This window comes from Psilocybe cubensis, chromosome 4 (assembly GCF_017499595.1).
Source record: "Psilocybe cubensis strain MGC-MH-2018 chromosome 4, whole genome shotgun sequence".
In the NCBI taxonomy this organism is placed as follows: domain Eukaryota; kingdom Fungi; phylum Basidiomycota; class Agaricomycetes; order Agaricales; family Agrocybaceae; genus Psilocybe; species Psilocybe cubensis.
In genome coordinates this window covers 430,996-455,702 of record NC_063002.1, presented here as the reverse complement: position 1 = coordinate 455,702, position 24,707 = coordinate 430,996, and the positions used below count along the sequence as shown (strand labels likewise).

Below are 24,707 nucleotides of genomic sequence, written 5' to 3'. Positions count from 1 at the left end.
TCGCTTTCTTGGTTTAGCTTTCGTTTGATTTTGTTTATGTTTTCCTTTCTGTTTTCTATGGATCTAATCATACAGATCCCTCTCCAGTCTACGGTTTGGGCTTTCGTCGTCTAATCACCACCAGCAGCTCTATAATCCCATTCCATAATACCTTTCCTGTCCTTTCATTGAAATACCCAGTTATCTTATTCCCCACACCTTAATAACCTTCGTTTGACCCTTAACTTATTGTCATTCCCCTCTCAACCTTTACCATTATTCGGAGGTTGTGGGGTAACTATTCGGTCTTTAATCGTTTCTCCCTTTTAATATGTATTCCTTAGTTATCGCTTTCGTGGAAATGTAATGTTAATTGAATACTTTGAATCGCATCACAAATACAAACAGTGGAAGATTGAATGCAAGTAAACACTATCGTTAGAGTTAGTCGTAAACACCACGAGGAAGCCTCATAACGGGTCGTCTCTCCGCCTCAAGCATCTCGCTCAATCCGATGTAGTAAGCAATCAGCGCGACGATAATGCCCACGATGCCTCCTGCTTTCGTTATGCTAGATGCATTCAAATCAGTAAATCAACCGGTAATTTTGGAATCGCGAAAAGCACGCACTTTGCTTTACCGGTGAACGACCCAGCCGCAAGAAGAGCAAAGGCGAGCGACAGAATCGATAAAAGAACCACAAAGGACACGTTCCGGCGAAGAACGACAATTCTAGAAAAAAAAATTATGAACGGAACAGTCGTCAGTTGTTTACATCGAGGCAGTTATTGTTTCTTCTTGAAAAAAAAAATAACGTACGTGAAAAGGATGGTGACCATCATCCAGGTGATGAGGTAAACACCGATTGCATTGCCGAGTTCTTGTGGACTGCTGTAGGCGCTGAGAATGCCGGAGCCTGGGATAAAGATGAGAGCGTAGGACATCCAGAAGCAGCCGTATGATGAGAATGCTGTAAAAAGAACATCAGAAACACACGGAATCGGAAAGGAAAATGAGAACGAAAACAGGAATAGAAATAGAAAGTTGATTGTTTTTTTTTAAAGTTCGTGTGTGTATATATGTGTGGTGGGGATGCTACACCGGGTGGAGGGATACTGACCTGTAGCTCCGAAGACGTTTCCTCTGGGAAACTCCCACATGCCTGCCATGAACTGGAGCAGGCCGCCCGTGAAGGCTGCCATGCCGACGACGACGTTGGGCGTGTGCACCCCGCGCGTGTTCACGTTGTACATGGAGAGCATGAACGTCGTCGATGCAAATGAGAATATGCCACTAGAAGGAAGTAACGAATTCCAAGGTGCAAAATATTTAGCTGGCAGCAGAAAGAAAGAGAGAGAGAGAGAAACGTACGCGGGGCCTGCGTTTGCTATGCGCGACGGGCGCATCATGGGTGCGGGCGCATTGGACATGCTAACCTGCTCGATGTCGTGTTTCTCTGTGGACATTTTAGTGGTTTAATCGCGCGTGTGTATGGAATGTCTGGTCTGTTCGTAGATGAGATCGTAAGCTGTTCTTGACTACGTAGCTTCCCGGAGAGAAGAGAAGAGAAGAGAAGAGAAGAGGAGGGAGATGGGCAGTCAGAAAGGTGATTTGCTGCGGACCCCAGAAGGCTAGAGGCAAAATCGAGGAAGAGGGAAACAGAACCCACTCTGAGAAGAGTCCTTTGGAGCCGTAGTATTTATGTGCTTGCAGATAATAGACATGGAATGCAGACGAGGGGCGAGGGATTATTCTTTTCCAAAATCACACGGGAGGGCTCACTCACTCACGGCTAGCAGGGATACAAATTTTACGTCTTTGCGTGGGCTAAGGCGACTTGATCTGTGTGGCGGCAAGTGTTCCGAAGGCACAGAATAGAATAGAAAGTATTAGAGAACGCAGGGAATCAAAAACCATAGATGGATCAATACCCCTTAAAGCTTGAGAGAAACGGCTAATGCAATAGCGCACATGAATGGTCCCCGCCACAGAGCAACTCTCATGTTGAGAAATAGAGCTTGAGATTCGTCTATTGGAAGTTTAAATATAGACTGAATGAGCGTGTATTGTCGCTAACAGAATTGGGCTTTGTGATGGAGTGTACTTTGGGCTCATATTTTTGGGATTCTGATCTCCCTTTGTCGAGGAGTGGAATTTCGGGAATCGGACTCGTTCAAAGCCATTATGTTTAAAAATGCAACGATAACTTATCTTGCCTTGGAGCTTTCCAATGGCTGGGTGGATGGACAACAGACTTGCCCCCCCCCCGTGAGATGAATAGTCTATTCGTTGCATTTCGATTCGCGACGTCTGCGTTATATTCTGGGACTGAAGGTTCTAAAGAAAGGAGATGAGAGAGAGCCGTCACTGTTGATAGGCACGATATCAAGGCACATGTCCTCCGCTTTCTAGTGAGAAGGTGACGCCACAGCAATCGCATTCGCACACGGTTCCGCAGTGAGACAAAGGACAAAGGAGTCGATGTATAAGAGCCAAATTCCGGTGAAAGAACAACGAGAGGGGAAGCACAAGAAATGAGCGATTGGACACAGCGTCTTCATATAAGTATAGATAGAGTGAACAATTTCATGACCAGGGGGGACCTGCATTGATCCGAGCACAAAAGGGCCAGGAGAATTCATGAAAGGGCTGACATGATCAATCATTCAGTCAGTCAAGTCATATCTCCCTGCACCGCGATTTGCTCTGGGGATCCGCTATCGTATATCACCAATCAGCCCTCTCTCTCAAGAAAAGCACTTCTCGAAGTCGCCTTCGCCATCATTCCGGGCGTACGACTGGCTTTCCACGAACGCATCGAGCGTGCACAGGCCGTTGCGATCGCCCCCGCAGAAAGGGAGCGGCTGCAAAGCGTCGTTCACAAGGATCCTCACGAACGTCTGCGGCTTGATTTTCCCCTGTCCATGGCCGGCGGCAGGACCAGTGCTGCCGCACGACAAGCGCTCGGTCACCATGCGCGCGCTGAACGGCGTGAGATGGCTAGCGATCCATGTCCTGGCCGGATCGGGTGCAGTGGGATCCAGCGGGACAGTCTGGTTGAACAGCCCGAGAGCGGCATAGATCGCGATCATCTGGTTGTCATGAGAGAAATCTGCATAGATGGTCCGGTTCAGCGGGAACGTTACAGGTGAAGCGTCGAGCGTGTGGTTTGTCTGCGTGTTGTCGCGCACGGGAGACTCGGTGAGCCGAGCAATCAGTTCGTTGACGTAGCCTACGCCTTGCACGCGTCCCAGAGCTTGCCCATATCTGAAAAGATAAGATAAAAAGAAAACAAGTTAATGTGATTCTCCTATTATTCTGAAAAAAATAGTTACAACTGACCCTGTGTTGTAAAACTTGTCCAAGTCGCCAAAGTACTCGAACTGTGCAAATTCATCTTCTGTGAAAAGGGAACAGAAAGGACTGGGTATCTCTTTGGCCAGCGTTTCGAACGCGCAGAGTGGGATGAGGTTCGAAATGTCAGCTGCTGTGACCGTCGCTCCCGGAGCTTGGGCGTTTAAACGGGCCGCGATAGGGGCTCCGTAGATGGATGTCCAAATGTTGGTCTGAGGATCTGAAGAGCCAGCATTGGGACACATTGAATCGTCCAGAGTGTCGTTAAGCTAACACACCACATTTCAGATAGAACTAAGATAACAAAAATTGACTAAATACCGATTCATCCAAAATTACTGACAGGACTGGGTTGAATGCCTTATGACTTGCCAACGAAAATCCTAGGTATTGTCAGCCTTAATTCTGCGATTTGTACAAATATTACTCACCTGAAGTCCAATTGGTAGCAGAATCAACTACCCGAGTACTACCGGAAGCGCGAACGAAAGGTAGATTTTTTGAAGATACAAGTTGTGAATATCGTTGAAATGCTCCTTGACCTGCATCAACCGATCTAGATGATATCAGATTTTGAATGAATGGAATATAAAATAAAATAAATACGCACTGCAGGGCCCCAAATGGTATCAAGTTGTCCTTGCCAAGTGTATACGTATAGTTACGAAGGAAATCTAGCCGAGGATCCAAAAAATCAGTAGCAGATTTAAGGTTATTCACTGCGGTCAGAATTCTAGTTGTGGCACCGGAGGTCGGGAATCGTGCTCCGTGGCGTTGAATCTACAAAACCATCAGAGTGAGAAACACCTGATTATGGCGGGGAAGACCCACAATGTTGACCTAAATAATTGTGAACAAAAATATGTAGGATATAAACTCATATACTTACTTGAGTAATCTTGCAGTGCGCTGGTGGAGGCGAGTATTGTTTCACAGGAAAATAAGGCGTATAGGCCGCCCAGGATTGTTGGATGGTTGGCGGAAAGAACTGGGTATTTCCCTTGATGACTGGAGGCTTCTTAGCGATGCAAAGTACACATCCATGCAGCAGAAGAAGGCAGAGCGCAATCAGCGGCAACAACATGGTTAAAGTAGCACGGCGTGGGCGTAACCAACGGTCAACAAATCTGACTTCACTAGGACTCCATCCTTCATATACTATTTCCTCCCGAATCTCCGCACGCTTGTTCTCGCCAGCGATGAACGTTGTGTCGTCATGATATCTAATATTTTCACTGTGTCTGCGTGGTTGTTGAGCATCCGCGGTGCAATATGATTGGTCATGTGGCAAGAAAACGAGTTGTCCTCCTTCCAAATGCTTCTCCGAATGCAGATCCGACATGTCCACTGTTGCCATCCAACGATACCGCGCACTTTCAAGTGGATAGCTAAGGGAAAGTGAGAAGGACGACTTCGGGGCAGTAGAAAGAAAAGAGATTAAGAAGTTTATGAATTTTAGAACGTTTCATTGAGTCGTTGCGGTGGCGAACTAGGTTGGGCTAAGTTTAACGCGCAGGAAGGGGGCAGCCAATGAAAACTTGTTGTTTAAAAAGCCATCGGCTTTAGTTTGTAACAAACACAACGAATCTGGGTTCAATTTAACAGATCTCCGATTTAACTTGCTTAAGACTTCACGTAATTTGGCTTCATGGGGTTTTTGTTCATGCTAGGAGGCTCACGGTTGTCGATTGGACATCACTCGTAATTTGATTAATAGGCCTATGGGTGTGTAATGGAACGTTGAGATATCAAAAAATGTTACAAACTTTACATGGTGTTGTTGAATAGTAAGCGACAGAAAAGCAATGAATAGCATACTCAGTGAGCGTAACATGAAAGTGGCAGGGCTACGATCACTTCGCAGATCCCGAAGAACATTCGCCTTTATAGTCTGACCTGTTTTCCTTCAAGTGGTTGACCTTGGAACGTTTCTGGACTTCTTCCAATTTGCTATCTTCAGCATCCGAGTCGTCCATCGTGATCTTTCGCTTCTTCTCTCTAGCTTTTGACAATTTATGCGCGATATTAGATGTACTGGCAGAAACGACCTCCTTTTTTGATGGGGTTTGTGGTGTTACGTTGGAGCAGTCTCCTAGAGGAGATGGCTCCGGACGTTGAGTCACTGGTGCCACCGAAGCGTTCAAGTTGTGATCATTAGATTTTTTGAAGACGGCCAACGATTCTTTCTTTTTCTCCGCTGGCTTCAGAGCAGCGCCAAATTTCGTAGGTTCTTCTGTCGGTGTAACACCTGATCCGCCGGCCACAACTTGGGCTGTTGTGGCAGGCTGAGTATTACGTGACGCCTTGAAGGGTTTTTGTGCCTTGGTCGCCTTTTCTAAGGCGTTAATTGCTTTGCCGATGATTGCCAAGAATTCATCATGGTCTTTACCAGACGAAGCGACCTGAGCCTGATGGATCTCCACAAGATCAGGAAATTCTCCCATAGAGTCGACAACTTTCAGTTTTTCCGTAACATGGCGCACGCAAACCTTCGCAAGGTCTGCAACAAGCCGGAGGAAGATTTTATCCTTAGCAAAGTAGGGTTGTAGATACGCCAATGGAGCAGACAGAAGCCCTTCCTTAATTTCTGCGCAAAGAGCTGTATTAGAAGAGTCCCATTTATCGAGATATTTGGCGGTGTTCTGAGCTTTGATTCCGGGTCCATTATATCTCATGCAAATCCAGGCTAACACGTAGAAGAAAGACTCGAGGTCATCAAGGTGATCTTGAGGGGGTGATTCCACACCAGAAATATCCCATTGTGGACCATAGAGAAGAGCGATGGATTGGTATGTGCATGTTCCCTTTGAATAAAGTCAGCTACGTTTGTAGCCATACTTGAAGAAGCATAACAAAGATTGCTTACCGGTCGAAGGCGCCCCGATCGGGTAGCAGTATTCGACCTCTGACTGTCATTCACCTTGATCGCTGAATCGAGATCAATTAAAATCCCGCGATTTCCCACTTGAGCCCCCTCCTGCCCAAATAAAATGTTTTCCAGACTGATATCTCGATGTAGAACTCCCTTGAGCCACATTCGTTTGTGGCCTGTATGAATATCAAGGTCAACAAATTATATTGGTTCAGAGGCAAATAATCGTATCTTACCAGCGACAGCATCATACAGCGCATGAAGTAGCTGTAATTTGCTGCTAAAATATTTGACAGATCGTCCATAGTGTTTGAGGACTAGCCGAGTAAAAATGCGGTCTTTTCTGTACGGATTGCGCTCCCCATACAGTCCCTGAGTGATATGATTGCGGAATTGAGAAATAGAAAAGTCGACGTCTTCCTCGTAAGTCACCATCTGGCCTACACCGTCAAGGCCTTTGACCTCTTCCAAAAGCTCCCATTCGCTTTGCCGCTTAGCGTCTCTCCAGGAATCCTTAATAAGGACTGGTCCAATGAGGTTCATATGCTCGGCGGAAACTGGTAAAGCTCTCCAGCAGACTGTGCCTCGAGGATCAAATGGTCTGACCATCGGAACCTTCCCTGCAGTTTGGTATTCCGAATACACAAGCTGCGACTCAGATGTCGTTTTCTGAGAGTCGGAGACACCCTCGATTCGCATAACTATGATTATTGGCCAGCCTCTAGGCTCTTCCCAATATATTCTTGGATCAAACGAAGACTTCCTAAGATCATCTACGGCGGTGGAGACGCCCAAAAGAAGGCGGACAAATGCTAATGGATCTTTGTGGTAGTTGATTGGGCGGTCAAATGTTAAGGTTCCAGAACGGTCGTGAATCACCAGATGCGCATTCATCTCCGTGAAGATGACTGTAGGGACCCATCGTCGATGGGGCTGATGAGCAAAGCATTTCCTATGAGCCATGTTAAGTACTTAAAGATATATCAAGGGACGCGAGGCCTCACCTCGCGTATCGTTGCACCTGGGTGACAGCGGCTTCATAGTCAAAATCGCTCTCCCGCTTCACCTCCACTGGAACGAGACAGTGCGTATAGGCCGGTACGGTTGGATATTTATCATGAATGAAAAAGTTTGCTCCTCTACCCATAATAGCCATGTCTGGGGATATCTTGTTCGCGGAAACCCGGCGTGAGTATTCTTCTTCTTCGACGTCGTCGTCCTCAATGACAGATAATCTATTTTCGTGGGTTTGTATTATTTCATTTCGAACTAGTGCATCTTTTTCTTGAAAGTGACACAGAATCTCGTTTATGATATCTTCGAGTGGCATGAAGAGCGCATTGACCAGCGTCGACGCATTGGCCACTGTGATCATTCGTGTCCATTCTTTGGTCTTTTTATCATAGGACTTAGACGCGTGAAGGAAGGTGTCGATATGAAGGTAAGCATAGGACGGAAATATTCTTGGTGCATGGGGCGATTCATCGACGATATCTTCCCAGTGAGGAGACAGCGGGACTGTAGACATCGCCAGTGACTTAACTACGACTAACTGGTCGATTGCAAGTGGTGAAGAATCGGGAGTGACTTATAGAGCGTGTCACGTCCTTCAGATAGGTGGGAGAGGTATGTGCAGCGAGCTGTGTACTCGATGTAGAGGAGGACAGGATATGGGAGAAGGTCAACTTGGGGGATTAGAGCTTATCAAAGGCTCGTCAAGTGCCCGCGTCGTGTTAGTTCAAGTTCAAGTGTTGGACCGTCAATTATTTTTAACCATCTAGGCACAGATTTGTCCTAAATAGGTGGTCAGTGAGATTGTAAATAAGGCCCGGAGATCCCGGTCTTGTTGAACCAGCTTTGAAAGTACGCGTCACGCGCAACGCGTAATATTACAATATATTACACCACATGACCGCGTTTGTAATTGTCGCGTATTGTCGCGTGTATATATTCATATTGGTGACCGATATTTCCATACCGCGTTAACTTGATAGGTCACTATTCAATTATTATCACATATATAAAATACTAGTTCCTCGTCTGTAATAACGAAGTCAGAGTAAAAACTACATCACATTATCGTCTAAGCGTGTTGTAAATTAAGGGATCATCCACCACTGCCAACCACTGAATTAACCAAGAAACAATTGAATCTAATGGAAAGGGGTGAAGAAAGAAGACGTCTGTCTTATCAAAAGCAGGCAATGCTTGTGAGAGTAGTCTGCCTAAGACGAGTCGATTAGACACCAATGCCGACGAGTTGTTGAGTACAGGCCCTGTCTAATATTGTGACGGCAGTCCAAGCACGGGAAAAGATGATCGTTGAATGGGTATCTGGAAAGGTTCTGCAAGAGAAATGAGAGCTATATGTAACTCTCTATAGACACCTCTAGACCTTTGTCATAGTCGATCTCGATTTTCTTCCGGAATTCCTGAAGTTTTGTCTGGGAACCAAGGTTCCAGTTAAGATCCTTACACATGGCTAAGTCCATTTTGGCCATCTCCTTGAGCTCGTGTCTGCTGCCGGTGAGTATTTTCCAGGACTCCAAGGTCCATCGGAGCTCTTCATATCCAGCCGCCAGGTATTTGAAAGACAAAATGTAAGCCGTGAAAAATAGATCTAGACCATCTCCGAGTTGTTGACCAGGTTTGTTGACTTTGAGTCGTAAGAGTAAAATCAAAGCATTGTAAATGATCCAGGAGTCATCCTTCAGACCCTTTGTACACGCCCTGATTTCTTTGCTGAGGTTTGAAATTCGGGAAAGGAGGTGCGTCTGTTGTTGGGATTTATCCTTGAATTCTGGGTCTGTATCAAGGTAGTTTACAACCACCACCGCAATCCGGACGGCCTTGGAGGTATCGTCTTTGGGCATAATATTGCTGGCTTTTGTCCGTTTGTTGATGCCCTTCTGTCTGACGCTGACTTTCAAAGGTTTCTTGGTACGAACAGCTCTTTGTGGGCGGCGATTAGAGGGCTTGAGGACCAGCGGTTTGGCTTCGTGGACGAATGTTGCCTGTTCAATAAGTGGCGAACTGACTGACTGTGAGGTCATGGTGGTGGATCAAAAAGGGTTCAAGTTGAGGATTGAGGGAAATTTCTGTAATGACACCTTTGCACTATGTGGAAAAAAGTTGCTTTTAAAGACTGAACGCCACCAGGCTGGCTTTGACTGGATTCACTGCGTCCGATTTAGGATTAACAGCACGCATTACATCCCATTGTAGCCGACAGTCACGGTACCTTCCCACTGCCAAAGCGACGTTGAGTATACCCGGAATGGCATGGCCCAGGGCCAATGATGGGCCAAACATTGAATTTGACCAATGAGGTAAGCGGCAATCTCTAACCACCCTTTGTGCCCAATGATCATGGCCCAACTTGGCCATTGTTGAAGGCACTCCGTCATGTCACTACTAGCATACTTCAATTAAATTCAATGCGAGGTGGAATTTGTCAACACTTTTACGAGGGTAAAACGCGTGTCTGGATTATTCTTTTTAGACAAGAAGGTTCAAAGGACAACTGGACATCATTATACCAGAACTACGCCCTGTCCACAAGCGTGGGAACGCACAGGTGATGAAACACGTGCTTTGTTGACTTAGTGGCACTAGATGGCTTAAATCGAATAGACTTGAAGGAGGGACAGAGTATGAAGAAGACAGAAAATGCACAAATATCAGTTCAATTTATTAAGAAAATTTTTCTATAACATCAATATTCCGTAGTTCCAAGCCAATTATTAACTGGGGAGCTTTTTTAGAATACAAACTGAGGTCAAGAAGCCTACACCGCCTACTGGTACGCGTTATAGCCTGGGTTACATCGAGAATTTGTGGATGTTAGAAACTGTGGATGGTTTGTTACAAGATTTCTAGGATATGGAGGAAGTTGTTGGCTTGGGTCCGATCTAAAGTCTCTTTGGATGACCAATTTAAAGAGTGGCAGTTTGTCGTCGAAAGCTATGTTGTTTGTGAGAGTATGAGTGATGCTTAACCGAGCCTTTTCAACTTCAATCCAAGGTGTATAGGGATGTGTGAGGGTGAACGACTGAGTTGAGAATCGAATGGATGCCGATCTCTCTGCCGCAAGCAATGTGCCCGCAGAAAGCGTATAGGCAGCCATAAAATATACGTGGCCGTCCTGAGTAGAAGATTTTTTGTGGGTTATGTCCTTGAATCGCTGAAGTAGCAGTAATGCACCGTAAGCAATGTCCTCGTCTGATTGCATAAGTGCAAGAAAATCGTAGATAATCTTGTTGGCCGCAGATAGATTGCGAAGAGAGCAACCCTCGTACGCGGGGACGGAAAACCCAAGGTGAGAAAGAAAACGATTAACAAGTCTTGAAAGGTTCTCCATCTCTCGTTCAGATGAAAATGCAATTTCCTAGGTGTAGTATGAATTCAGAGATATAGCAGGGGAAACGAAGACGACAGACAAGAGAAATCGGTCACGATAATGAAACTATTCGCTGAAGTCGAAGCTGCAGAGTGTCCTGAAGAGCAGCTGATATGGTGTGGCTTACAATCAAACCAAAGACACTAGTTTATATATATTAAAAGTGTCGTTGGAGGTTTGATGGTTGTTGATATGTGGCACGCTACGAATATAGGGCCCAACCTTCAATCGGATGGCCATATCTATAGCAGAAATAATGGCATCACGATGCAATGGCCTTGGGTGGCCTGTTTATTTTTAGATCAAACGCAGACAAAGGTATCAAGGAACATGTGGAGCCGTTTTGGGAACTTACCAGGAACTTACTAAAGCTAATTCGAATCAGAGGTTAGTAAGTGCTATTTGTGTTTTCGGCAGCTTACTCACAGTGAGCTATTGTCGACTTAGGTCATTGACAGGATTGCAATCATGGGTAATCCAAATGTTATCAATTCCTAGAGAGTAGTAGGAGTCAAAACCCTCTAAAGTTCCATCACTTGTTTATTCAAAGTCTATGTAAATATATCGAATGTAGTACAAATAGGTCAAATGTAACGAAACTTTGAATCAAATACTTTTCAGTCGGAGTCGCAAGCCACACGGCTAAATGCGATCCATTTACGACACTCAAGCATGCCGATCGATAGTCATCTTCATCTTTTCTACTTGGATTCTACCAAACTTCGACCTTTAAAAATACGCCTGCCACAGATATGCACATCTCTGACTCTCTGGTATTCGATACAGTGAACTGCAGGAACTTCACCGATGAAATGCTCAAAGAATGTGCCAAGCTCTTCAGCGACCATTATGGTGTCTGGTCTTCTCAAATGGGCACCAAAGGTACGGAGAATATATGACATGTCACACACTCGAAGCTTGATCATGCTCATTATTCTATCACACCAGCGGGAAAACACGTATCGATTAGCCCTGCAAGACTAAAATCCCAATTAATTAGCGATCCTGCCAACACGGTGGTGAGCCGATGTAAACGAGGTGACGACCTTATTGGACAAGCGTTTGCTACTGTATGGGAGTATAAACCTGGTGGGTTACTTCGTGTATGATTTATTCAGATTTCTGTAATAACCAGATTTTGCTTTGTGAGGGTGCCATGCTGCATGGGTCACACAGCTAGTCGTCCATAAGAATTTTAGGAGACGTTACATTGCGACGCTTCTTCTTCAAAACTTGAAACTGAATCCGCTGTTCTGCGATATAAATGCGCCAATAGATGCCATCGGTCTTGCATCTACCCACCCAGCCTCAATAAACACTCTCGCCAAATTTTCCTGTAAATGCTGTTTAACATTTTACAATGATATACACATCTGACGTTTATATGGAATATTGAAGACCTCTCTCCTGGAGAGCTCGACCTTTCTTTCATTTCTAAAAACGCCAGGGAGATTATGAAAGCCTCGCCGGTCCCATATATCAGAGACGCTTCTTCGCATTTGAAAGGAAGCATATTCGAAAAGGACCTGGCTACACGTGGCGTGGTTTCATCTGCATTTACCGACTTTTACGTCGACCATGAGGAGCCATTGAGCACCTTGAAATCATACGTTGACGCAGGAAGGTGGTGTTTGGGAGATCTTCTCGACGGGCATGAATTTCTGATTATAGTACCTGTCGCCGAGTCCACCATATAGAGATCACCGATGGTCCATCAGCCTGGGATGGCTGATTTCAATAATAGTAGCCACAAAACCTGGAGGTATGATTGTCAAGTAAAACGTTTTATTAGAGAGTCTTTCTGTTGATGGTGGAAAATCTGGTCTGATCCACCGATCAACCAAAAGACCATTCATATCGTGGTCTTGCATGAAAGACCTACAAACAGACACCGAAGCGCGTTCGCGGTATAAAGTAACACGTGAATGTGTTTAGGGCAAGCTTAATGGCGTCACATCAAATCAAACACCATGGGTAATGTCAGGTGAAAGATTAAGCCAACATAGACCAGCGGGTATATGAGTAAAGGTACAGGGACAAATCGAAGTGAATGAAATGAATGAAAGAGAATGACAACTAAATGGCCCATAGAGATCTAATGTCCTTCGCCGTTCTTATGACAAACCGGACATCCACGACGTAACCGCGATCTTATCATCGTTTCGCTTGAGTCATTTATCAATACAGAGAACACTGACAACTGGAAAAATGCGACTCACAATGCGATGGCACCACTAATCCCCCGCGACATTCCACCATCTATATCGGAGGTTGAGGAGAAGTATGGATCTGGCGTTGGAAGTGGAAGATCTTCCGCGCCACTGACACAAGTGGAATGAACAACGTGTCGACATAGGAAAAGGAACATAAGCGATGGCGGGGAGTCTTGTAGAGGACGCAGGCAGAGTGTACATTTAGATGTGGCTTTATTCAGATGGCATTAGTAAATGAGAGAACTTGAAACAGAACTAATTGACTCACAAGATAGGAAGAACCCGCTCGACTGGTTTCTCTGCAGCTTCCTCGACAAGTCTGAACTATCACCGTCCAGGATTGTCTGACATCCCTCCAGAAGTGATATCTGCAGATGGAAATCCTGCAAAATCTTGATCAACGCTTCCTTCAACCCAGGGATCTCCAGTCCGTTCTTAATCCGCCGAATCAGTCTAATAGGACTGATTTCAACCCCAACGTTCTCTAGAAGACCTCGTATGAATGCTAGGGGTGTTGTATTAGGACAAGTTGGGGTAGACACAAATTTGGCAGAATCAATTCACCTGGTCGAGTCTCGGAATATTTTAGCAAATCCTCCCATAGATCGTCATCACTTTGCTCTTTTGCAAAATCGATAGCTCGATGGACATCGCCAAGTCGTTCAATGATCAGATTGAGAGCCTTCTTGTTATTGCCCATTCGTCCTAACAAGAAAACCATTTCGGGAACTAGATCGCGTTCTTGACATTCTTTGTAGGCCTGGTTTTGAAGATTGAAGTTAGAGAAGTCAGAGTAGGATACGAGGAAGAACCGAACACCTAACATACCATCTCAAGATTGTATGAACTGCTGGCTCTCAGGAAATCAATAAGACGAGATGTCGCGAACTCCGCATACATTTTGACCTGTAGAAAAATTGGCATGGGTAAACAAGGAAACTATTTTAGATCGCTCGAACCAAGGTTTACCTGCAAATCCGCAAAATCTGTGACCAACTGTGCATCCTTGTGTACAAGGGCATCCAGATAAAGGAACAAGTAGTAAGGTCTCTGCTTTAGCTGCTGAACCACTCTGCTAATCTATAGAATAATAATTATTTAGCCATAAATACAGATGACAATATGTGAAAACGCACTGGGATGGAGTGTAAGTTGTCCACGAGCAGAGTGATGGCGTCACTCTGAACGTTGACATCAGGCTGTTCGCCCTTGCCCAAACTTTCTTTACGCTTTTGAATCAACTCGTGGTCGAACTCGACTAACAATAACACCTGATCTTGCACGTCCGTAAAAAGATTGTTGTCGCGAATGAGATCGAACACGTTGGACTTGCGAAGGCGAAGGTAAAATGGCAGTGCCTTCCCGGGCTGACGATTTGCGGTGTACCTAAAGTAAGTCGGTGATTAGTTACTTAGTTTTGTCTGACAAAAAGTGAGGAAGTTACAATTCGGCGAGACATTCCATGAGAATAGTCGAATCTCCGCTTGACGATATTGTTGACGACGTTGATGCCGTTCTGTCAAGTTCAGCACGAACGGCGACAATGACCGCTGATATATCATAGAGTCCTCTAGGCCAATCTTTGATTGTTTGCAGAAGAGCCTATCAAAGTCATAAATAAGTATGTATAGATTAGCATTGTCATCCAAGGAAAAGAAAAACCTTCCGATCGTGTTTCAAGAAATCTGCGAGCATCATTTCATAAATGACATGGTCCAGTCGCGGATTTTCTTTGGGTACGTATGGGATAATTGCCTGACAAGGTTTCGTAAGTTTGGGAGAGGATGAAAAAAAAAAAAAACTATTTCAATAGGAACACCTACGTGGAGTTGTTTCCTATGCGCAAAAGTAAATATCCAATCTTCCCATCTTTTGGCATCTTGGGCACAAACTTTGGGACACAGTCTTGCGGCTTTGACAAAGTCGCCTAGCAGGGTAGAAAAGCGTTGTTAAGCTGCAAGCAGAAAAGAGTTGGTACAGAATACGCACCTTCCTGTACGAGATGTTCAATAAACCTCTGCCCAATATCCTGTGAAGTTAAATGTGCCTTTCCCTGGCTTTCAGGGGCTTTAAAACCCGTGACGGCTTCCTCCGCCTCAATCGTTTCAACGGCGGACAACGCCTCCTCATACTGTCGCCTCTCAACCAACCACTCAACATGGTCCCTTTTATCTCGCGGCATAACATGTACAAGATCTCGCGGGCTCATCACCACATAGGACCGATCGGCATCACGAATCAAGGGATCATCTGAACTCGCTACCTCCACCACCGTGTAGTCGTTACACCCCCACAGGTGGTAATCCGCCACGCTAAGCGCGTCCGTGGCGAGTTCTTCACCCGCACGAGAAATGATCCGCATTTCAGGGCGTTCAGCCGCCTTGCGGGCCTGCCGTCGTCGGTCGTCGGTGATTTCGTCCGTGTCGTCAAAGGTTTCTGGTGGCGTGTATGCCACAATGAGAAAGGAGGTAAGGGTTTGAGGGTGCGTTTGAATCGAACCATCAGGTTTTAGAGAAGTTGGGAGTCCGTCGATGATCATGGAAGCGGGGACAGGGGTGGGGTGGGGGACGATTCCTGATACCATACAGTCAAGTTGGAACACGGCCGTGACTTCGACGATAAGAGGTGGTGCATTGGCAATATTTTGCGCTGTGTTGGTCCGTGGCCGTTCTCGTATTCGAGCAACCTTGATGAAGTTGGCCCATGCAATGAGGAGGGTGGAGTTGTCTTGCCAATGAAGCGTGCATTTAAATAGGTCGGCACGAGGGCTATCTGCCTGTCGGTCGATGAAGGCTATCCGTGTTTGAGAAACGTTGTCGTATATTTTGACACCCTAGGTTAAAAGGAGGGTTGGTAACGTAGATGGACGCGAAAAGGAGGAAGAAAATATGAACATACATTGTCATTTGCCCAAGCTATAAGCCTCCCTTTCCATTTTACCTGCCAGATCGGCCCTTCGCCCGAGTGAAGCAAAGTTTCCTTGTGCCCTAGCCAGCCTTTTTCGCGCAAAACCAGAGATCCAGATAAACCACCGCATACAAATGCTCGTGTTCCTTTCTTCGCAAAATCAGGTTCCATAGCCACAGTTCGCATAGGCCTCTTCATGTCAAATGAATATCGCTCTGGTGTCGAAAGAGAGCGGACTACGACCTGTCCTAGACACAAACTGTGTAAACATGTCGCGATCGTCTCACCCTGGGCAAGAGGTACTGACCATCTATCGATGCTGTAGCCACGAAATCGGCCGTCGCGTCCATGGAGATATCTACAACAGACGCCAGATGAGGCTTATAGGATTTTATCCGCTTTCCAGTTATGTCCAGAATGTGAATGATACCGGCATGAGTGCCCATAGCCTGTAAAGAAATGTAATATACTTAGAGCTCTGTACGAAGCAAATGGCAACAATTGTACCAGCAATTTGTTGGACACGCAAAGCGCAGAAGCAGAGTCCTTCTTAAGCAGGTCAGGTATCTCTCCCGTTATCCTTTCGTATTTCAAGGCGGGCTCCTCGTCATCTTCTTCGTCTTCATCATCCTCATCCTCGTCTTCCTCCTCTTCGGACTCTGCTTCATCATCTTCCTCTTCCTCACTCTCATCCGACTCCGCGTCCTTGCCATTCTTGCCTTCGTGTTCCTTTCTTAATTCTTGCTCATCGTAGTCAGACATGGGCGTTGGACTGTCCGAGAGCCTCGAAGGTACATGGTTGTCCGCTTTCTCGTCGTATGGGGTGCCCGTTGCCTCGCGTTTTACAGGCGACTCGCCTGTTGACGTCTCAGTCGAGGACATAGTCGCATATGTCGTCCCAGATAAGTATATTGTACAATGACAACAGGGGAATCTCTACAGATGTGCAGGCAACGTGAACATGGAAGGGAGTGTACCTTCGGAGTGGGCTCTGGACGCATGATTCCCAATTAGAGACTGGGAAAGAATTACTGCTTATGGTCGGACAATGACATACGCCGCTTAGGGGCTCTTCAAACCCCTGGACAGACATTAGTCTTGCAGTTGCATTTGTCGAGTAAAAGTTAGATCAAAGCGTAGGTATATTACTCGTAGACAAAAAAGGTATCCTATCTAAGACAAGAAACAAAAACGACAGCCAAAAAGCCCATTAATTCAAAGGAATGTCCACGGTATCACCCAATTCGTCCTCGCCATCATCATCCAACGAGATTTGGCTCATAGTCTTCTCCTTCTCCATCGGCGGGGGTGCAGGCACCTCAATGTTCTCTGGGTCGACCACAGACCGCCTGTTCTCATTTTTACTTTCGTCTGAAGCCGATTTGACCGGTCCATCTTCGGCAGGAGCAGATTGCGAAGTCTTCTCTTGGGCAGCTTCAGCGGCAGTTCCAGTGTTCGACGTAGCTGTGGTAGGGGTGGGTGGGAATTTGAAGGCTTTATTTATACTCCCCATTCTGCTCTTCCTCTTTTCCTTGTTTGAACTAATGCTAGACTCTACACTCGTCGATCTCTCGAGATTCACATCGTGCGCGTCGAGGTCGTCCTCTCTTTCTTCCAAAGTAGGCTCAAAGGGCCGCTGGGCAGGTTGGTTAACAAATGCTGATGCAACCGGTGGGGTTTCTGGTACTCTTGACGGAGGTGGCATAGAAGCGCGATACGAGGCTGGATTACCCTTGCCCGAGTTGGGAGTAGGGCTTGATGGAGTGTGAGGTATCGACGCTTGAGACATGGATTGCGGGCGGTTAAAGCTGGTGGCCGTTGTTGGGGTAATTGTTGCACCAAGGTAGAACGAGGCAATAGGGACCATTCTATCATCAAATCAGAAATAAGACCCACTTTGAGAGAGGAGAATGACTTACCTCCTCTCTGCATGACACGCCAAGATCCAATGAGGTTGCACCACAGGTATACTTAGCTGGAGAGCTCGCTGATACGCAACCCCCGGGGCACTACTCGCGTTTCCAGTTGCATTCGCACCTGTCGGGGTAGCTGCTGGCGTTGTGCACACAAAGTGCGAGGTATCAATTTGAATGGTATCGCTCCACTTCGCACCCATCTCCCTCAACGCTAACTTTGCGTTCTCCAGCAGGACAGGGTCCTGCACATTCCCAAAGCATACGGAAATTCCAGATGTATCCGACATAGTGTGTGTCTTGACTTTAAGCACGTTCGAGGGGAATGTTCCAGCTGTAGTGCGAAGAATGAGTTGGAACGAATATTCGGTGTTGATGTCCATTCCGGAATGTTTCGTCGAGGTATTTGTCAAAGGAGATGGGACAGAAGAGAGCCGTTCGCCATTTCTGTAGATATCGAGAGACCGAAGCTTGGCTGTCGCCAGCTTGATAGGTGGCCATTCCAGCGTCACCGACGTCTGTGTGATGTTGCGAACCTTTGGCAATAGGTATAAGATTAAGGTCAGGGAAAGAAAGAAGTAAGACTGCTCACCGATAGTTTTGGTGGCTCAGGAGATTCCTGCCCAAAGTGATTCAGTATATCCTCCTGAAGAGACCAAAATTCGGTCTCGCGCTTTTTCTCCTCGGCGTGGTTCTGGTGCACTGCAATGTTAACGATGGATCCTGTCGTCGCTCCAGGCGGTAAAAGAATAGACGGGAATTCAATCAAGTGCGCCCTCTCCCCGAGAAGAATCTAGGATGAATGATGAGAATCGTTGCAAATGTAACGAGTTGTACACAGCATACCGCCATTCCCGCGTCTATAAATGTTCCGTTTCGTTGAGTTAATGCGAACAGGATTCAACGTAAATCTGCGTACCCAGCTTTCCAACGGTAAACGTAAAGCTATCTGGAGACTTCTCTACAGGCATTTTGAAGAATTAAGGGTATAATGATAGAGCAAAGTAATGAGAGAAACTGCGCGTAGTCAATCCGTTCCGTGTCATGGAAAACGGTTTCTCACGGTCACAAAACACTGATCGTGTCATTGGATCAAAGCAGTCTTTAGCAGAGTGGCAATGGTAGTAATGATACAACTATATCTACGGCACGTTCCATGTGTTAAATCTCGTACAAATGCTTTGAGCTTCCAGTTCGTCGAATATTTGAATGATTTCTTCACTTTCCACCAACATCCTTTTTCTTTTTCGGCTTCGATCCCTTCTTTTTCAGTGTCTCGTAATTGACACCAACATCCCGCAACTTGAACGCCTTGATCGCCATTTCCGCGACAGCAAATTTGACCTCTTCTTGACTAGGTTTACCTCTCCACTGCGATTCAGCCTTCGCCTCTTCTTTGTCGTCCACCAGGACAGCGCAGGTGACCTTGCCACCACCTCTCTCGATCACATACTCGATGGTCTTGTCGTGCTTTTGCGCCCATAATGAAAGTCGGGAAACAGGATGCAATATATCGACGTCATTTTTTACGATATATTCCAAAAGTGGTATGATTCCGAGCTTGGTAAGAACCTGATGTACAATGTCGACCGAGCCGTTCGAATCTAGGAATATGGCACCGATGAGACTCTCGATCATATCGCTGAAGAATTTGGGAGCCTGCAGTTTCGTGAGAGCCGCCCAGGGAAAGACCGTTCCCGTCATGAGACTCTCTTCTATCTCATCCTTGCACTTCCGATACCGTGTTGACGCGTTCAGCTGATCTTCCATGACTTTCGGGCTCGAATGAAGGAGACACTTCCACAAATGAATGTCCTGACCCTCCCTCGACACTTCGATCCTCCCATCAGCATTCGGCCGGGGCATATCCGCCTCCACCCTGATAGACGTTTTCAGACATACATACGAAAGAATGTGACCATTTACAACCGCAGATTTTCGCAAATGAAGATGTCCAGGGCTGTAGTTCTTCCCTGGGGCATGATACAAATAGTTGGTCACAATCATATCAAGCACCGAGTCCCCGAGAAACTCCATCCGTTCGTAGGATGGTGTGCGACTGTCGTGCTGGTAGCTTGCGTGAGTCAGGGCTTCGATCAAAAGGAGCTTGCGCTGGAACGTGTATCCGAGCATGGTTTCGACGTCTGCCAATTGGGGTGGGAGATTTTCCGTTTCTTCAGGCGTCAGTGATTGGACTCGTGATAGGATCTGCGCGATGCGGGTCGAGACGGGTTCCCATTTTAACCCCAAATTGAAGAACTTGACGCATTCGTAGCCTAATTCAAATCCTCCATGAAGGTAAGCCGCTCCTATGACAGACTCAACAACATCGGCTAGCACTGAAAGACAAATTAGACTACGGCGTACAACGGGCATACTTCCTATAGAGAAGCAAAGTACATACCTTTAGTCGATAGCTGCTGTGGCTTTTTCGACTTCTTCTTCTTTGACTTGTCATTGTCTGGTTTCTTTCCTTCTGGTGCTGGTGTCCCTGTCTCACTGGCATTTTCCGTAAGGGGCGAGGTAGCATCGGCGATAGCTCCTTTGATAGTGGTGAAATACTTCGGTTTCCACTTCTTGCCAAGCATAATGTCTTTCAACGAATTGCGACCAATCAGAACGACCATTCCGTACATCATATGGAAACACCTTACCTCGAATGATCCACCTAAAAACACCTCTCGCAATGTCCTCTTTTGCGAGACGTACGTTGGACACGGAGTGGTCCTTCTTTCTCGTCAGGTATCCTTCATGCCACAGTGGATATTCAGCCATGAGTTGCACCCCAACCATAAACTTGACCACTGTATCCCCTAATGTTTCCATACGTTGATAATTGAACTTTTCACCAGAAGAAGGTGCGGTGATAGCAGTAGTAAGCAAGGAAAGAGAGATAGATGACAGTGGCGTCTCCCGGAACAACGTCTTGCACATGGAGTTCGCAGTCATCGTCATTGACAGGGAACGAAGAACAGAAGGCAAAAGGAACGAATACTCGGTCTCCTCTGATGACAGCAAAACCACTCCTGAAAATCTCGGAAGGAGGAAGATCAACGGTGGTGGATCCGAAGCTGGCTCCCCTGATGCTGGTTTAGGAACTATGGGTATCAAAAAGTTGGTTCTCGCCGGGTATTGCTGCACGACGAGTAAGGGGTATGTGACCTGCACCACATCCTGGACCTTACTGTACCGCTCGATGATTGCTTCTTCTTCCTCTTCTGACACTCGTTCGTATTGCCATCTAATAAATTTGAAAGGCCTCCCCATACCCATATGCCGATGAACCAACGTCAAATCCGAAGGGTAGCCAAACTTCTCCCCAAAATCATCCGCGTGGACCATGAGACGATATGGGTGCCTCGTGGGGTTCTCGTTCGCAAGACTGGAAAGCCAGGACCGGCGAACATCCCATTCCGTGTCAACGTCGTCCATTGGCAAAAAGAGATACGAAAAGTCAAGATCGTCCCAATCCATGCGAGAATTATTCAGACCCCAGAAAACCCTCCGAGTGAAATTCCTGGCTTTAGAAATCGTTTCTTTTTTCACTTGAATGTGTCCTAAATATTGAATTGTTGTTCTTATGGGAGGCTGTCCAGAACGATAGAGAGTTGGGCCGCCGTAAATAGCAGAAGAAACCACCTCAGCACGCGTATACAACAGTAAGGGCGGCAGGCCTTCGAGTTCCAATTGCGACGAATGCCAGAGATCATCGGTGTTATTTTGACCAGACCATGGGTCAATACTCATCGACACTTTCGCAAACCCATCTCTCCTCTCCACATCTGCTAACATAGCCTTTACCTCCTCCTCTAACTCTGGCTCGACTACGCTTGTAATTGGCAACAGGCTATCATTGAGTAATCCAGCCTCGTACAGGCATGAGTAGGCTTTGAAAGCTGCGTGGCGATGTGCAGATATGATGGTCTTGTATATGCGTGGAACGCTAAATTCGCGTTCAGGAAGTGGCAATGTTCGAGGTAGGGTAACTTTCGACCCATATGGGCCAGTGTATACCTCCTTGGTCCGAGAATGAGTCGGCAGTGCATGCCAGCCTTCCACAAATTCTGGCGGATCGATTTCATATAGTGGACGGTTATCTGTGTGTGTGGTGTTTGGGATGACAGCACAAAAGTGAGCTAAATGAGCGATGGCAGAATGCAGAGTCAGAAGTGCACTACAAGATGGGGCAGTAAGTATCATGGTATACAAATGGAACCTTTACTTACCCAGTGGATGCAACTTGAAGAACCATATCATCGTCTTCTTCTTCTTCTTCTTCGACATCTTCCTCCATGGGCGACGAAGAATCTCGTGAAGGGTCGTTGTATAGCGCGACCATTTGTCGTTCTAGATCCTCCCATTTCGCAACATCTCCTTGTTGCTTACTGCCCTCCTCAAACATGAGCGTGAAAGTACTTTTACGCTTACGCGCTCGTCCTCGACTCTGTGCCCAGCTCGCCATGTTCGGGGGTGGGTCCCATCGAATGACACTACAACATGCCTGGATATCTATACCTTCTTCTGCAACAGCTGTTGATACGATCAAATTTTTCTCTCCAGCCTTGAATTCCGAAATAATTTCGTCCTGTGATTCCTTGACAAGATTTCTTGTAACGTCCATCAACGAATGTCGATGAGAGCTCTCCGACGTTCCGAGCAACGTCCCGATTGTGAACACGTCTTTTGTGGCTGGATGATGCTTCAGTACCTCCGCCAGTGCCAAAACAGCATCTCGCCGCTGCACGAATATGATTCCACTGTACTGTTCATCTTCTGACTCGACAGATGCTTTCTCCAACAACAAGCACTCGATGAGGGCGCGGACCTTGTCGGAACAGTCGTCTTCGATATCTTCAGCGTAGTACGACACAGGCAATGCAACAACTTTTTCAAGGATGCCGAGAAGGTACGCCTTTTCTGTGCGTCTCCAGGTGACCATCATGGTGTCGTACGGATTGGAAGCCTGTTTTGCGCGCTGGAGGACCTTCCAGACGAACCAATCCGCTGCCCAAGGCCCGATGTCATTGCAGATATCTTGCGCGGCGCGTTCCATATCTCGCAGACCCTTGTGGGTGAACGAGTTTTCCTTTTCGATCACCTTGGAGAGTTTTTGGTCTAATCGGCGATATTCTGCTGATCCTTTGGAGATTCTTGCAAGCTGTGCGCGGAGAGAAATAACATAGGGGTCTTTCTCAATGTCTAATGTTTGGATGATGTCAGATAAAGAAGCCAGGTTGGTTGAAAAGAAGGGGTTGCTTTCAGCGGGAGGATAATACATGACATGCTTGAATATTGGCCTATGCACATATTGTGCTAGTTCCGTTCGATTCTTACGCGGTGCTCGAATCGTGCTGTCCAGGTTTCCTTCGATTTTTCTTTCAATGATCAATACATATGTGTCCAGCAATACATATTATCGATAACACTTACTCAAAGGCTTTAATGACATTCCCTCCATAGATGGGACTGGCAGTGAGGCCCAAAATGGCGGGCCGTTCTATAGTTGACGGATGATCTGGATTCCGTGGTGGCAAGTCGAAATAAAATTCCAGCATAATCCGATTATACGGATGATTATCTACCGCATGATGCGCTTCGTCAAAAACCATTAGACTGATATCCTTCCCTAACGATATATATCCATGCCGGAGGGCGTCGAGAAAAACCTGAGGAGTCGAGACCATGATTCGATGAGTGCTAAGCACTCTCTCCCAGAGTGTGGCATCCTTCCATTGATCAGGTTCATTTGCGCCTGAGACGAGCCCAACCGAAACTGGAAGGTATGTTTGGATAACCGATTTCTGCTGCTCACAGAGTGCCACCGTCGGGGCAATGAACCAAGAGATCTTCACAACAATCACCGTTCAAACAAAGAAACCACTCAAATTTGAACAACAACATACCTTCACAGGTTCCCTCTCTATCTCATACTTCAATCTCAGAACAGCGATCAGCGTCTTTCCTGAGCCTGTATCCAGAGCAATGATGATATTCTTCCTCATACTCTCCTCAAGCATCTCCTGCTGGTACCCTCGCGTAGCCGGCATTTCTCGCATCTCCGGAATAGCAGATGCATTTGCAGATGTCTTCTTGTGCTTCATGACGGTTGCAGTGGTATGGTCAGGATGAAAAGGCTCTTGGCTTAGAATCCTCGCCTTAACAATGGGCGCTTATCGCTGATGTACGCAGTCAAGGTCAGGTGGTATGTTTGGACAAACAGGGCCGAAGGTACTCACTAGGTTTGTCCCATCCCATCAGGAATCAACCCACCGACGTGTCCCGTCACTGCATTAGCCAACATCCTGATACAGTCCCATGGTTAATGCAGGTTGACATGCATGGGCGAACGTGTTGGAGTAAGGAAGCCAACTTTGAGTTAAAATGTGAAGGCTTCACGACGCATTCGGTCACAATCACAGCATCCCAAACATTTGTGAATAAAAACAAGGATTTCAGAGCGTCCAACATACAAGTTCACGGTTTCCGGGCAGTACATTGTGAATGTTGTGGAACAGACGTAAAAAATCCAAACAAACCCTGAGGCAATTGAGTAATTGTGGGCCACCCCTGAATCAGAAGCCGAAGAGCCGATACAAATACTACAAACTCCGATCGAAACCACACAACGAGGCACGTGCTCGGGTTTACTCAATTTGGGTCATGTCGTGCACGCATTGAACGCCTACGGCGTCGGTTTTGATAGCGACTCTTTTGAGAACCATCCAGCAATTCCCATTTCCGATAAATTTGCTCTTCACACATGAACACAAAATAAACCTTGTTCTGAACCTCACGCACGCAATAGATAACACCATGGGGCCTATTACTGGCCTATTTCACAAACTTTCGGTTATTGCAAATGAAAAGGACACGAGGAAGCGTAGTAACAATGCGGGGAAAAATCCAATGAAGAAGTACGAAAAAAGAAGGAGGCAATAAACGATAGAGCGGGGAGCGCGACATTTGACTCATATATACTCCTTTCTTTAGACTTACATCTCATACAAAGTCCGGAGAAATTATACCGTCCAGAAGGACCGGACCAAAAACCCACGGGCAAAGTAAACGCA

General features: G+C 46.4%; 8 protein-coding genes across 8 annotated transcripts; 1 reads left to right on the top strand and 7 right to left on the bottom strand.

Annotated features, from left to right (window-relative positions):
• Positions 1 to 423: 423 nt before the first annotated feature.
• Positions 424 to 1,445, bottom strand: JR316_0004253 (Accumulation of dyads protein 2; the record flags this gene model as incomplete). The annotated part of the gene is made up of 5 exons (XM_047890022.1): positions 424 to 550; positions 610 to 711; positions 799 to 949; positions 1,100 to 1,272; positions 1,351 to 1,445. 5 exons carry the CDS (start codon positions 1,443 to 1,445, stop codon positions 424 to 426), a joined length of 648 nt encoding a protein of 215 aa, XP_047749783.1.
• Positions 1,446 to 2,726: 1,281 nt separating this feature from the next.
• Positions 2,727 to 4,675, bottom strand: JR316_0004252 (3-phytase B; the record flags this gene model as incomplete). The annotated part of the gene is made up of 7 exons (XM_047890021.1): positions 2,727 to 3,246; positions 3,322 to 3,602; positions 3,655 to 3,716; positions 3,765 to 3,889; positions 3,944 to 4,113; positions 4,165 to 4,173; positions 4,223 to 4,675. The coding sequence occupies 7 exons, from the start codon at positions 4,673 to 4,675 to the stop codon at positions 2,727 to 2,729; spliced, it is 1,620 nt and encodes a 539-aa protein (XP_047749782.1).
• A 511-nt stretch (positions 4,676 to 5,186) lies between these two features.
• Positions 5,187 to 7,733, bottom strand: JR316_0004251 (uncharacterized protein; the record flags this gene model as incomplete). The annotated part of the gene is made up of 4 exons (XM_047890020.1): positions 5,187 to 6,137; positions 6,200 to 6,381; positions 6,442 to 7,157; positions 7,210 to 7,733. 4 exons carry the CDS (start codon positions 7,731 to 7,733, stop codon positions 5,187 to 5,189), a joined length of 2,373 nt encoding a protein of 790 aa, XP_047749781.1.
• An 835-nt stretch (positions 7,734 to 8,568) lies between these two features.
• Positions 8,569 to 9,258, bottom strand: JR316_0004250 (uncharacterized protein; the record flags this gene model as incomplete). The annotated part of the gene is made up of 1 exon (XM_047890019.1): positions 8,569 to 9,258. The coding sequence occupies one exon, from the start codon at positions 9,256 to 9,258 to the stop codon at positions 8,569 to 8,571; it is 690 nt and encodes a 229-aa protein (XP_047749780.1).
• Positions 9,259 to 11,356: 2,098 nt separating this feature from the next.
• On the top strand, positions 11,357 to 12,301 carry JR316_0004249 (uncharacterized protein; the record flags this gene model as incomplete). Its single annotated transcript, XM_047890018.1, has 4 exons — positions 11,357 to 11,486; positions 11,553 to 11,693; positions 11,755 to 11,940; positions 12,003 to 12,301. 4 exons carry the CDS (start codon positions 11,357 to 11,359, stop codon positions 12,299 to 12,301), a joined length of 756 nt encoding a protein of 251 aa, XP_047749779.1.
• Positions 12,302 to 12,699: 398 nt separating this feature from the next.
• On the bottom strand, positions 12,700 to 16,606 carry JR316_0004248 (Vacuolar protein sorting-associated protein 41-like protein; the record flags this gene model as incomplete). The annotated part of the gene is made up of 14 exons (XM_047890017.1): positions 12,700 to 12,769; positions 12,824 to 13,028; positions 13,086 to 13,322; positions 13,382 to 13,577; positions 13,646 to 13,723; positions 13,787 to 13,897; positions 13,954 to 14,203; positions 14,262 to 14,419; positions 14,480 to 14,572; positions 14,641 to 14,744; positions 14,807 to 15,650; positions 15,716 to 15,972; positions 16,032 to 16,173; positions 16,232 to 16,606. 14 exons carry the CDS (start codon positions 16,604 to 16,606, stop codon positions 12,700 to 12,702), a joined length of 3,120 nt encoding a protein of 1,039 aa, XP_047749778.1.
• A 328-nt stretch (positions 16,607 to 16,934) lies between these two features.
• On the bottom strand, positions 16,935 to 18,608 carry JR316_0004247 (Cell fusion protein cfr1; the record flags this gene model as incomplete). Its single annotated transcript, XM_047890016.1, has 5 exons — positions 16,935 to 17,592; positions 17,644 to 18,173; positions 18,230 to 18,430; positions 18,484 to 18,497; positions 18,557 to 18,608. The coding sequence occupies 5 exons, from the start codon at positions 18,606 to 18,608 to the stop codon at positions 16,935 to 16,937; spliced, it is 1,455 nt and encodes a 484-aa protein (XP_047749777.1).
• Positions 18,609 to 18,855: 247 nt separating this feature from the next.
• On the bottom strand, positions 18,856 to 23,738 carry JR316_0004246 (Dicer-like protein 2; the record flags this gene model as incomplete). The annotated part of the gene is made up of 6 exons (XM_047890015.1): positions 18,856 to 19,976; positions 20,042 to 20,230; positions 20,292 to 21,811; positions 21,864 to 23,012; positions 23,068 to 23,483; positions 23,541 to 23,738. The coding sequence occupies 6 exons, from the start codon at positions 23,736 to 23,738 to the stop codon at positions 18,856 to 18,858; spliced, it is 4,593 nt and encodes a 1,530-aa protein (XP_047749776.1).
• Between the last annotated feature and the right edge of the window lie 969 nt (positions 23,739 to 24,707).